The sequence below is a fragment of the Condylura cristata genome, unplaced genomic scaffold, assembly GCF_000260355.1.
Source record: "Condylura cristata isolate star-nosed mole 26May11 unplaced genomic scaffold, ConCri1.0 scaffold00001, whole genome shotgun sequence".
In the NCBI taxonomy this organism is placed as follows: Eukaryota; Metazoa; Chordata; class Mammalia; order Eulipotyphla; family Talpidae; genus Condylura; species Condylura cristata.
Window position 1 is genome coordinate 3,321,276 of NW_004567102.1, and position 13,154 is coordinate 3,334,429.

Genomic DNA, 13,154 nt, shown 5'->3' on the forward strand with positions numbered 1-13,154 from the left:
CACTGCAGCATGAGTTTCAACCCCGAGCAAGGGGGTGACCCACATGGTGCAGCAGACCTCTCCTGACCCATCCACTGCTTCCCTCGGCAGTGTACTTTGACAATCTGCCTGTTCTGCTCCCTACTCTGTCTCTGGCGAACCCTTTCACCCCCTGCACCTCTGGCCTGTACTACAGTTCTGTGTGCATAAACAAATAAATCTTTGAAAAAAAAAAAAAAACTTGGCAGAGGATCTAAATAGGCATTTTGCAAAGATATACAGATAACTAACATACACATGAAAAGATGTTTTACATCACTCATTATTAGTGAAATGCAAATCAAAACCACAATGAGATTTCTACCTTGCAGCAGATAGAAGTGTTGGTGAATATATGAATAAAGGAATCTTCCTGGTGCTACTGGTAGGAAGTTAAGTTGGTGCAGCCATTATAGAAAACAGTATGGAAACTCCTCAAAAAATTAAAAATAGAATTACTACATTAGCTAGTAAAATTACTTCTGAGTATTTACTAGAAGAATATAAAAACATTAACTCAAAAAGCTATATGTACCCCTATGCTCACTTCAGTTCTAGTCATAATAGTCAAGATATGGAAACAACCCAAAGACCAAGTGACAAATGAATGAATAAATAAATGGTACAAGTACACAATGAAATACTACTCAGACTTCTTGGTTGCTTAGGGATTAATTCTCAGCCCTATCACTGCTATGGCCTAAGTTCAGACCTTGACCAGGGAGCTAACCCATGTATGGTGCAGCAGGCCTCTCCTGTCTCACCCACAACTCCCTTTTTACCAGTTTATTTTGGTAAATCTGCCTGTTCTGCTTCCCACTCTGTCTCTGATCAATCTTCTCAACTCCTCAACCTCTGGCCTACACCCCAGTTCTTATATGCAATAAGTAAACAATTAAAAAAATGAGAGAACGAAATACTACTCAACTGTGAAAAAGACCTGCCATTTGTGACAACATAGATGGACCTTGAGCAAATTAAATGAACCAAAATAAGACAGAAGGAAAAAGACAAATACCACATAATTTCACTCATTTGTGGACTATAAAGAATAGAAAAAGCAAATGAACACAACAAATTCTAGGCTCTGACAACAGAAAGGAAGGAGATGGACGGGAATAGGTTGATGGGTCCAATAGCTTGGCAGTCGATGGTAACTGAACATTTGGTGATGGATATGGTGAGGTATACTCCTGGAACCTATACAGTGCTGTAAATTAATAATAATAATAATAATAATACAAAAAAGGTTAATTCACAGAGAGTAGATGGTCAGAGGCTGGGAAGTGGGAGGTAGGGGAAGATGTTAGTTAAATTGCATAAACTTCCATTTAGAAGATGAATAAATTTTGCGGATTTAATGTATAGTATGGTTGCTAAGAGAGATCTTAAATGTTTATATCATTTGCATGGTAATCATGTGAAGAATAAGATACTAATGACCTTATTGTGGTATTCATTTCAAAACACTGGGGATCCAATCATCTAGCTAGACAACTTAAACTTATACAGTGTTTTATGCCAGTTATATTTCAGTAAATCTAGGAACAAATAATTACAGGCATATTTCATTTTATTGTGTTTTGCTTTAGTATACTTTACAGATATTATACTCTCAACAAACTGAAGGCTGGCAATGATCAAATGTGTTGGCACCATTTACCCAACAGCGCGTGCTCACATTGTGTCTCATTTAATTAAGGTGTACTCATGTTGTATTTTAGACATGATATTACTTGTACTTTATTAATGGTATGATATTGTAAACATCTTTTTATATAAATTGGGAAGAAAACTTGTATGTCTTGCTTTATTGTGGTGATTTTGAGCAGAGTCTACCATATCTCCAAGGCACGTTCATGTAACTAAAAAGAAAGTTACTTCATTAAAAAAACAAGTATCACTCTAAGATTTCAAAGGGAAAAAATTCAAAAAATTAAAGAAAAACACACAATATTCTAAAAGTGTCCATGCTCATGAACTGCCAACAGTATTTGGGGCCTGAGTCTCCTATGGAGGGTTCTACATTTCTAGGGCCATAAAAATGGAATCGGGTACATAGATAAGTAGCTAACAGGCAATCAGACAGCTGTCCATAGCCACAATTGATACTGTGGTATCACTTCAGATTTTCCCAGCAGGGTGAATTTGTGCCTAAATCCGGAGTTGCCTTAAGGACAAAAATCTAGTCTCAATTCATTTAAAAAATGTAAGCTCCACAATACAATTTTTATCTTCCTGTGCATGTTAATGACTTTCCAGATATGCCTTGGTCTTTTTTTTCTTCTCCTAACTACACCATAGTTAGATTACGATAGGTCATCTATTGTGCTAAATGCTTTATGTAATGCAGATAACTCTGTGAGGTAGTTAGTAATATTTCAATTTACAAATGAGTTAACTGCATCACAGACAGGTAAACTACACTGCCTGAGGTCAATTAGTAGACCTGTTTAATCTTAACAAAAGACCTATGGTGAAACCAGAGGTTCTAGATAATGATACATAATAGGATTTAAAGCGGATTTTACTGTCTCAAAATCTTTTTTATAAGCCTAAAAATATTACTAGGTTTATTAACTACAATACAGGATCTGAGGCAAGTTTGGGACTGTATTCTCAGTGTGGGTATATGAAAAGATAAAAATGAAAAACTTAATAGAGGTAGGGACACGCTGAGAACAACCTGTAGAATTTTCAGTCTTTCAAAGCATCCTGAAATTTGGGGTAAGTAGTTTAGCCACAATGTTGAAAAGTCTTCTGGATAGAAGCTTATCAGGAGGTAAGTAAGTCCTTTCACTAGTTTCAAGTCTCTAAAATTTGGGCACATGGGCACACAGCAGATTAACAGTAAAACGTGTTTATTGCAAAGAGATTCAAGCACAGAAAAAAGTTTTCACAAAAGCAACATCAGACAAAAAGAAACTAAAAAATTTTCATTTGATAGTGTTGACACAGGGGTTATCAGAACTCAGTAGTAATATTTAGAATGTGTAAGATAATGTTATAAACATTATCTTACATCAAACATTATCTTACATCTTATAAACATTATCTTACATTAAAAAAATTAATTCAAACCCACGGGGATTACAATTGAGATGAAAAAAAAATGCACAAAATGATGTAAAAATATTATATTAATAAAAAATTAATTCAACTATACAAAATGTGTATGTATGTGTAACAATTGTGTGAAACAATTGTGTACAGCCACTTAATCTCTTTGAGTTTCAATTTATTCATGTATACAATGTGTGAATTCAGAGGTAATCTGTGTTATAAGACCACTGTGAAAAAAATCATGTAAAAATGAATTAAAAAACGTGTGAATGTATATAATGTTTTAATAAGAAATATAATTCAAAGTAGGATATATTTGAACAAACCTCAAAAAATATCTTCACTGCACACAGAAACATACATTTATGTAAAAATAAATCCTTAAGAAATTTTCAAGTTAGCTTTTCTTTTTTTATCTAGAAAAGGTCTTCTGGGGCCTCTCTGGTGGCATAGGAGTTAAAGTCTTAGCACTATTAAGCTATCACCATTCATTGCGGCATGAGTTCAATCCCCACCCAGGTAGCTCGCCCACATGACACAGCAGACCTCTCCTGTCTCGCCCACTACTCCCCTCAGCAGTATGTTTCAGTAGATCTACTGGTTCTGTTTCCCATTCTGTCTCTGGTGAATCCTCTCACCCCTCATGCCACTCTTCTGGAAAAAAAATGTTGTTTGAAATGTCATTAGCTTATTATGATATACTTAAATATCCTTTTAAAATGATAACCCATTGTATACTTTGAGAATAGGGAAACAGTCATCTGATAGCAAACAGACTTCTGAATTCAAGCCTGGCATTTACTAAGATACATGATATCAAGCAAGTTAAAAAGTTTTTTGTTAGGCAAATTAATTTATGTAGCTAGGTCTCTTGATATATGTAGCTAGGTCTCTTGCTATGTGTTTGGCACATTTAGTAAGTCTCAGTAAACATTAGTTACCTTCATCTCCAGCAAAAAAAATATATAATTTTTCCAGATGGCAAATTTCCTTGCATGCCATTCATCCTTGTGGCCTTACCTTTAACACACCTCTGTCTTTTTTAGAGGTGATATCCTCTCCCTGTTCAGCAACAGCTGCTGCAGGGCTTTCTCCATGGTTCTTGGCACCTTCATCAGTAGTCATTTTCTTTTATAGAAACCTGTGAGAAGAAACATATCTCAGCTAAGAAAATGATCACTTTGTGACACATCCTTAAATGACAGTTAGAACTGAGCTTTACCCAGCTAAAGATTTACTTAGGAGCAGTAAGAATGGATACTGTAAACAAAAACATTTATGATAAGCACATAATTGAGGTCATGAGTTAAGTGAACAAAGCATCATTCAACTTTTCAATTTCCTATCCAACGCTGGTCCCAAATTAAAGCACGTACAAGTCAGGTTTGGTAGTTAATTATATTCTTTAACATGACCACACAGTATTTTAACCTGTCTTCCAGTACTTTCTTTCATGCAGCTCTAGGGAACTAGACTAACTCCTCTGCTGCACCAAGCCCTGTGCTTTCCTATCTCTACGTCCTTGGCCATTCTCTTTCTTCTTCCTAAAGCATTGGTTGTTTAACCTTGCCTATAGTTCCTTAATTCTTTCCTGGATTTGTTATCTAAAATATAGATAAGACACGCCTGATTTTTTATTTAACTTTTTTTTTTAGATAACACTGGTTTACAACACTGTATATGATTTAGGGGAATAGGTGCACACCTTTTCAGGTTAACATACCACACCCACCACCTAAACACCCATGATCTTCCACTACAGTTCACTGAGCTCCCTCTCCTCTTGGCTCCCAACTCTCCTCCACTTCCTTAGCATCAATTCTGCGGTCAGGTTTGGGTTGTTTTGATTTAGTTTTGCCTTGTTCTTTTGTTTCTTTATATTCCACATAATCAGTGAAATCATCTGGTATTTGTCTTTCTTCTACTTTGCTTAGTTAGCATAATCCCCTCCAGCTTGAGCCACATTATCACAGGTGAAATGGCAAGATTCACCTTTTTCTTTATATAGCTAAGCAGTATTCCATTGCATATATACACCACGTCTTACTCCACTCATCTGTAATTGGGCTGCAGCCTTTTCCATAACTTGACCATTGTAAATAGTGCGGCAATGAACAAAGGCGTGCATATATCCCTTTAAATAAGTGCTTTTGCATTATTCATGTAGATACCTAGGAATAGACTTGCTGGGTCAGATAGTAGACCTATTTTAATATTGTGAGAAACCGTATTATTTTCTGTAGGGACCAGAACAGTCTACATTCCCATCAATAGTAAGCAGGATTCCTTTTCTTACACACCCTCACCAACATTGATCTGTTTTTCCTGAACTTTTTTATGCAGGCCATTTTCATGGGTGTGAGATGGTATCTCATTGTGGTTGTGATCTGCATTTCTCTGAACTTAAATGTTGCTTTCCATGTGCTTGTTAGCCATCTGCAAGTCTTTTTTTGGGGTATTTGTTTTCTTTTTGTTGAGTTGTACTCATAAATCTTGTGTATTAGCCCTTTGTCAGATATACGATGTGCAAATCTTCCATTGGCAGGGTATTTGCTTTTTTTTTGTTTTAATGAGTTTCTTTCACTGTGCAGAAGCTTCTGAGTTTAATGATCTATTTGTTTATTTTTGCTTTCAATTCCCTCAATTGAGCACAAGGGTCATGCTTTGTTCATACTTAGATTCTCTAGAATGTCTCTACCTTTTAGAATTTTTAGACAAGGAATTTAGAACTCCCTACAAGCTGATATTCACTACTTTTTAACTTATCTAAGCCTTTTTTCCCCTACTTGGGTAAGGTAATCATAATAAAAATTTCCTGGATTAAATGGTATATGTCTATTTTAAAAGCATATTACTCAAATATTAGTTCTTATTGTTATTTTAGTCACCTAGCCAACAGTTTTTCATGAAAGGCAAACCATGCTGCAGGTAGGCTGATCAACAGATGAAACAAACCATACTTTGCTGTCTGCTGCTGTCAGGATTAATTCCATACTGCTCTCCTGGTTGAGCAGGTAAAGTCAGGAATTAATCACTTCTACAGCTATTCCGTATTAATCTAATAATAACATATGTCTTCCTCAAGGAAACTGTCAAAACCTCTTGTCAACATAGTAAAAGTTATTTTACACTTGTGAAAAATATTGACATAACAGTAATTAAAATATATATTGCAGTGTTTTAACTCATTTCCAATTGATGAAGTTATTTTAATGTGAACAACAAAAATCAAAATTGACTGTGCCCTAAAACCTTCAAAGAGAACACCAAAACCCAAGGGTTAAGTCCCTTTGCTTTATTTTCTAGTACAGTTTATACCAAACACAAAATATCCAAATGCTTGGCTCAGGATAAGGGAAAAGGCCAGAACAAATCATTCTCAAAGAAACAAAAACAAAAATTAAGTACCAAGTTGTATGTGGTTCTGAGCTAGATCATTAGGTAAATTAAATGACCAGGGTTGATTCTCAGGTTCTGGTAAACTACACTAAAATCAGATTTTTCTAATGCATAGAAACCTGTAGAATGCTCCTCAACAGTGAGGGAGATATTAAAAAAAAATATTTAGGGGGTCATGGATTGTCTCCCTGGAAACACACCCATAAACACATTTCTTCAGTTTCACAGATAACTGATCAATAGATGTTTTCTTTATACTCTGATTTTAAAGCAGGGAGCAAATCAAATTTACCAGGTGAAAGGTTATTAGGGAACATGAAGGCCACATGGTCTCAAAGTGTGAATTTACAGATTATTCACTAGTAGAAAAGGAAAAAGGCCTTCCAGGTGATCTGACAGGTATCCTGTTAACACCAGCAATTTGTGTCATCACCAAACTGCATCACCAACAGCACCACAAACTGACACTACTGTGCCCCCTGTGGTAATGGGAAGTGCATATACCTGTGTGTAGTCCTACCAAAAATGTTTAATCTGAAACCTACCCAAAGCAAGACAAAATTAGTTTATAGAACATTCCACAAAACAACTAACCTAGGCTCCTTAAAAACATTAGTTATAAAATACCAAAAAAACAAAAACAAAAACAAAAATAGAGTGTGTATTCTACATCAGAGACACAACAACCAAATGCTAAGTGTAATCCTTACCCATATCCTGGGTAAGGGGACAAAAACTTATAAAAGGACATTCTGGGGGAGGATTACAAAATTTGGAAGAACAGACTATACATTAGATTATCATTACTGTATAAAACTTTTCTGGACTGTGATATAGTATTGTGGTTTTATGTAGAACAGTATCTTCACTCTTAAGAGACAAGCTCAGGGGTGAGGTAACCTGATGTCTGCCCCTTTCTTTCAGTCATTTGAGAGTGGGCATTCACATGAGCCCATGACTTGCAAAAGAAAAAAAAAAATTGACAGAGCAGAATTACCACACTGTCAAAGGCAATGCCTTTCTTCTGAATGTTTATCAATTGGGGTTCAACTAAATTTTTTTAATGACAATACTGCTAATATAAAAATTCTCTTGTGGTTCTAATGTTCTCTGACAAACAACAGCTTGCTAAAATTCACGTAATCAGGGTAGTAGTTAAAATGGAGTTGCTAGCCTTATAAATCACAACTGATAACGGAATTTGCTTTTCCTTTTCAGTTCTAACACTCCACGGATGCAAGTATTTTTTTCAAAATTATTTATTAGACTATTAACATTTATGCTTCTTTTTTACTGGTTGAGATCTAGTTTTATGGATTAAATCATTGCAGAAAAACAGCTATTTAACAACTTTCATTAAATGTTATCAATTGAATATTTTATTTCTTAATCATTTATTTTTAATTATTTTTCTGCACCACCACCCTTTATATTTCCTGTGCCTTCTCCTTCCTCATTTCTCTTAACCTCAGAAGCCTTAGTTAGGATGCTTACTCATTTTCTCAACCCATTTATCCATTAATAGACTTAGGGCTGCTTCCACCTATTATGTGTAGTATTGTATTATATACAATATAACTATTGTATATAATACTGCTATGAACATTGCGGAACATAAAGGTTTTTGTGTTGATGGCTTTATATTCCTTGGATATGTGCCCAAGAACAGGATTGCTGGATTATACAATAAATCCAGATTGTTTTCCATAATGATTGTACCAGTTTACATCCCACCAACAGGGTAACACGGTTCCTTTTTTCCCATATCCTCTCCAACACTTATTTTTAATATGTGCAAGAGGTCTGGAGATGACCTACTAGGTAAGACATGTAAACAGTGTTTTCCATTGAGTTGCAATGGAAATTTCCCCAAATGATCAAAGTTTATGATGTTTAAAATCATTATGAGGGCCCTGCCTGGTGGCCTAGGAGTTAAGTCTCAGTGCTACCACTACTATGGCCTGAGTTCAATCCTGGGCCTGGGAGCTGAGCCAGATGGCCCAGAAGACCTCTCTCTCTCTCTTTTTTTTTAAGATTTATTTATTTATGCACACAGAAATGGGGTACAGACCAGAGGTGCAGAGGATTCACCGGAGACAGAGTGGGGAGCAGAACCTACAGACTGACAAACTATGACGCTGAGAGGAGTAGCCCGCAGGTCAGGAGAGGTCTGCTGTGCCATGTGGGTCAGCTCCAGGACGGGGCTCCAACTCGCACTTAAGTGGCTGCTGCTCATTTGCAGTGCTGCACTTTAACCTGTTGTGCCACCAATGAGGGAGCTCTCTTTTTTTTTATAGATTTATTTATGCCTACAGAACTGGGATACAAGCCAGAAGTGTGGGGGTGTGGTGAAAGGATTCACCAGAGACAAGAGTGGGGAGCAGCACAGGCAGATTGACTGAAACACACTGCTGAGGGGAGCAGTGGGTGGGTCGGGGAGGCCTACCAAACCATGGGGTCACTTCCCTGGTCCAGGATTGAACTCTGCCGTGACTGCTGAAAGTTTCACAGTGCTGCAATTTAACCTCTTGTGCCACCAGTGAGGGCCCTTTTTAAATATATTTTTAATATTATTCCCTTATCAGCTACAGATTGTGATTATTTTCTCCTATTCAATGAAGTGTCTTTTTTATCATCTTGTATTTTCTTTTACTTTATAGAAGCCTTTTAACTTGAGGTAATCCCAATTTTTATCTGTGTTTCTAATTCCCTTACTATAGGTCCAAATCACTAAATAATCCTTCATTGATGTCATGGAATATATTGCCAATGTTTTCTTCTATGTTTTTTATTGCTGCAGATGATATATCTAAATCTTTTTTGTATATAAGGTTAGCAAGTGATCAAAATTCATTCTTTCATGTGTGGTTTTCCAATTTTTCCACTACCATTTATTAGTATTTTCATCTCCCACATTTTATGGTACTGAATGCTTTATCATAGATTACATGCTTCATGTACATGGATTTCTTTCTGAGCTTTCCATTGTATTCCATTGATCTAGTCATCTATTTTTGTGACAGTATCATATTGTTTTAATATCATTGCATCATAGTGAAGTTTGAAATCAAATAACATGATACCACCATTTTTCTCTTTTTTTTCTCATTTGCAATTTGAGGCCTATTAATTTCACTATTTTCTTAAATTTGAAAAATATTACAGGTGTTTTGACCAGGATTGTGTTAAACTTATGTACCATTTTAGGGAGGATAGTCACAGATTATTATATTGATTCTTCCCATTGAGTATGGAATATCCTTCTATCTCCTTACATCTCTAAGTCACTTAGTAATTGACTTGTAGGTTTTGTTATATAAATCTTTTATTTCCTTAGGTTGATTCTGAGATCTTTAATTATTTTAGAAGCTATTGTAAATGGAGTCATCTTAATTTCTTTTGATTCTTGTTACTCAGATGTAAAAAAAAAAGCTATGGATTTTTTTTGAACATTGATTTTGTAAACTGCTACTTTACTCAGTTATTGTTTCTATAACTTTTGATGACATTTGTCAGATGGTCTATATATAATGTCACATCATCTGTGAATAGTGATAGTTTCCCTTCTTTTCTGACTTGGATTGCCTTTATTTCTTCTGTTTGTTGGATAGCTCTGGCCAAAGTCTCTATACTAAGTTGCAGAGAAGTGGTAACAATGGACATCCTTGTCTTGTTCCCAATCTTCAAAGGAAAACTTTGTTTTTCATCATCATGGTTTGTGATATAGACTTTTATTATATTGAAGTAGCAGTTTTCTTCTATTACCATTTTGTTTACAGTTTTTATCATAAATGGGTGCTGAATCTATTCAATCCTTTTTCCTCATCTATTGATATATGATTTTTATCTTTACTTTGGTTGATAAGATGTATAACATGCTTTATGTATATTAAATCATCATTGCATGCTGGGATGAATCCCCCCTTCATCATGGTGTATAATTTTCATGATATACTATTGAATTCAATTTACTAGAATTTTGTTGAAGATGTTTGGTTCAATATTCATCAGAGACATTGGTTTATATTTTTATTTTCTTGTACTGTCTGTCTGGTTTTGGTGTTAAGGTAACAATGGCAGCTTAACTATATTAGGGAGCATTCCTTCTTATACTTTCAGAAATAATTTGAACAAGAGGGAATTAGTTTATTTTTTTTAAAGATTTATTTATTTATGCATACAGAACTGGGGTACAGGCCAGAGGCTCAGGGGCAGTGAGAGGCTTCACCAGAGACAGAGTGGGGAGCAGAACAGGCAGATCGACGAAACACACTGCTGAGGGGAGCAGCGGGCGGGTCAGGAGAGGTCTGCCACGCCATGTGGTCACCTCCGGGGCAGGCAGGGATCAAACTCATGCGGAAGTGGCTTCAGCTTCTTAGTGTTGTGCTTTAACCCGCTAAGCCACCAGGGAGGGCCGGGAATTAGTTTTTAAAGTTTGATAAAACTCATTTGTAAAGCCATCTTGTCTGGGCTTTTTGTTTTTCAGAATTTTCTACTGCTATTTCAATTTTGATCCTTGGGATTGGTTTGTTCAATTCCTTTGTTTCTTCTGGACTACTCCTTATAGGTTATATTGATCTAGAAATTTGTCCATTTCTAAAAGGTTAGCACATTATTGACAAATAGTTATTTATAGTAATCTCTTATGATCCTTTTTATTTCTGTGCTTGCTCCTCTTTTATTTTTTTAAAGATAGATTTATTTATTTATGTATACAGCAATGGGGTACAGGCCAGAGGTACAAGGGTGGTAAGAGGTACCAGAGACAGAGTGGGGAGCAGAACAGGCAGATGGATGAAATACCCTGCTGAGAGGAGCAGTGGGAGAGACAGGAGGTCTGCTGTGCCATGTGGGTCACCTCTTGGGTGGGGGATTGAGCTCCCCCAAAGTGGCTGCGGCTAGCTTCACAGTGCTGCTGCACTTTAACCTGTTGCACACCAAGAAGGGCCCCACTTTTTTCACTTCTCTTTCATTTGTGATTGTTCATTAATGTTTTCTTTCTCCTTTTTTTGTAGCTTAACTAGCTCTTCTCAAATAAACAGCTTTTAGTTTCACTAATTTTTTTTGTGTAGTTTTTTTTTTAGAAGATTTATTTATTATTTGTGCATACAGAACTGGGGTGCAAGCCAGAGGTGCAAGGGCAGTGAGAGGCTTCACCAGAGAGAGTGGGGAGCAGAACAGGCAGATGGACAAAGCACACTGCTGAGGGGAGCAGCAGGTGGGTCAGGAGAGGTCTGCTGCACCATGTGGGTCACCTAGGGGGCAGGGATCAAACTCACGCTGAAGCAGGTGCTGCCAGCTTCACAGTGCTGTGCTTTAACCCCTTGCACCACCAGGGAGGACCCCTGTGTAGTCTTTTTAATAATTTCTTTCATTTATTTCTGCTCTAATTTTGATTTCCTTCTTTTTACTAATTTTGGTCTTGTTTGTTATTACTTTTCAAGTTCCTTTAGGTCTGACATTAGAAAATTTATTTGGGATTTTTCTTGCATCTTACTCAACATCTATTGCAATTATCTTCCCTCTTCAGACTCCTGCTGCATCTCATATGTTCTGGTAGCTTATAACATCATTTTCGCTCATTTCCAGGTATTTTAAATTTCTGCTTTGATTTCTTCTTTTATCCACTAGCTATTGAGCAGTTTGTTGTTTAGTCTCCATGTATTCATGATTCTTCCTGTTTTGTTTTCTTATACTTGATTTTTAACTTTATGGTATTATGGTCAAAGAGAATGAATATTAGTTATAATTTCAGCCTTTGTAGTTTTGCTGACAATTGACTTATGTCCGAAGTCATGGTATGGGCTCCTGGTGGCACAAGGGGTTAAGTTTCAGCACTATAAAGCCACTGCAGCATGAGTTCAATTCCTGGCTAGGGATCTGACCCATATGTGCAGCAGACCTCTCCTGTCTTGCTCACTGCTCCCTTCAGCAGTGCATTTTTGTCAATCTGCCTGTTCTGCTCCCAACTCTGTCTCTGGTGAATCCTCTCACTCCCAGTACCTCTGGCCTACACACCAGATATTGTATATATAAATAAACAAATCTTTTTTTTTCCTCAGCACAATTTATTTATTTATTTAATATATATAATAGTTTATTTTTACATCACTTTGTGCATTTTTCCATCTCACTTGCAATCCCCTTGGGCTTCCCATCACCCAACCACCCATGTACCATCACCATAGTCCAGTGTATTTCCCTCCCCCCACTGTTTTTGATCCCATTAAAAAAAAAAAACAAAACAAGTTTCTTTGGGCCCTCCCTGGTGGCGCAGCGGGTTAAAGCACTGTACTAAGAAGCTTAAGCCACTTTCGCATGAGTTTGATCCCCGCCTGCCCCGGAGAAGATCCACATGGCGTGGCAGACCTCTCCTGACCCGCCCGCTGCTCCCCTCAGCAGTGTACTTCGTCCATCTGCCTGTTCTGCTCCCTAGCCTGTTCCTGGTAAATCCTCTCACCCTCCGCATCTCTGGCCTGTACCCCAGTTCTGTATGAATTAAATAAATCTTTTTTTAAAAAAAAACAAGTTTTGGTATATTCTTAAAAATACTCCATGTATACTTGAAAAAATGTATATTTTGTGGTTTGTGGTTTGGGTTTGGAGTATTCTGTGGATGTCTGTTAGACCTACTTGATCTAACTCCACATTTAAGGCTACAATTTCCTTAGCCC

At 36.7% G+C, this 13,154-nt stretch overlaps 1 protein-coding gene across 1 annotated transcript in view; it reads right to left on the bottom strand.

The window, feature by feature from the left end:
- FKBP5 (FK506 binding protein 5) overlaps nt 1–13,154 on the bottom strand; it is a 118,301-nt gene that overhangs the window by 63,304 nt on the left and 41,843 nt on the right. Inside the window, exon 2 of the mRNA XM_012722434.1 lies at nt 4,102–4,222. Within this exon, the coding sequence (XP_012577888.1) occupies nt 4,102–4,206 (105 nt within the window). The 5' untranslated portion in view covers nt 4,207–4,222. The remainder of the gene's footprint in view (nt 1–4,101; nt 4,223–13,154) is intronic.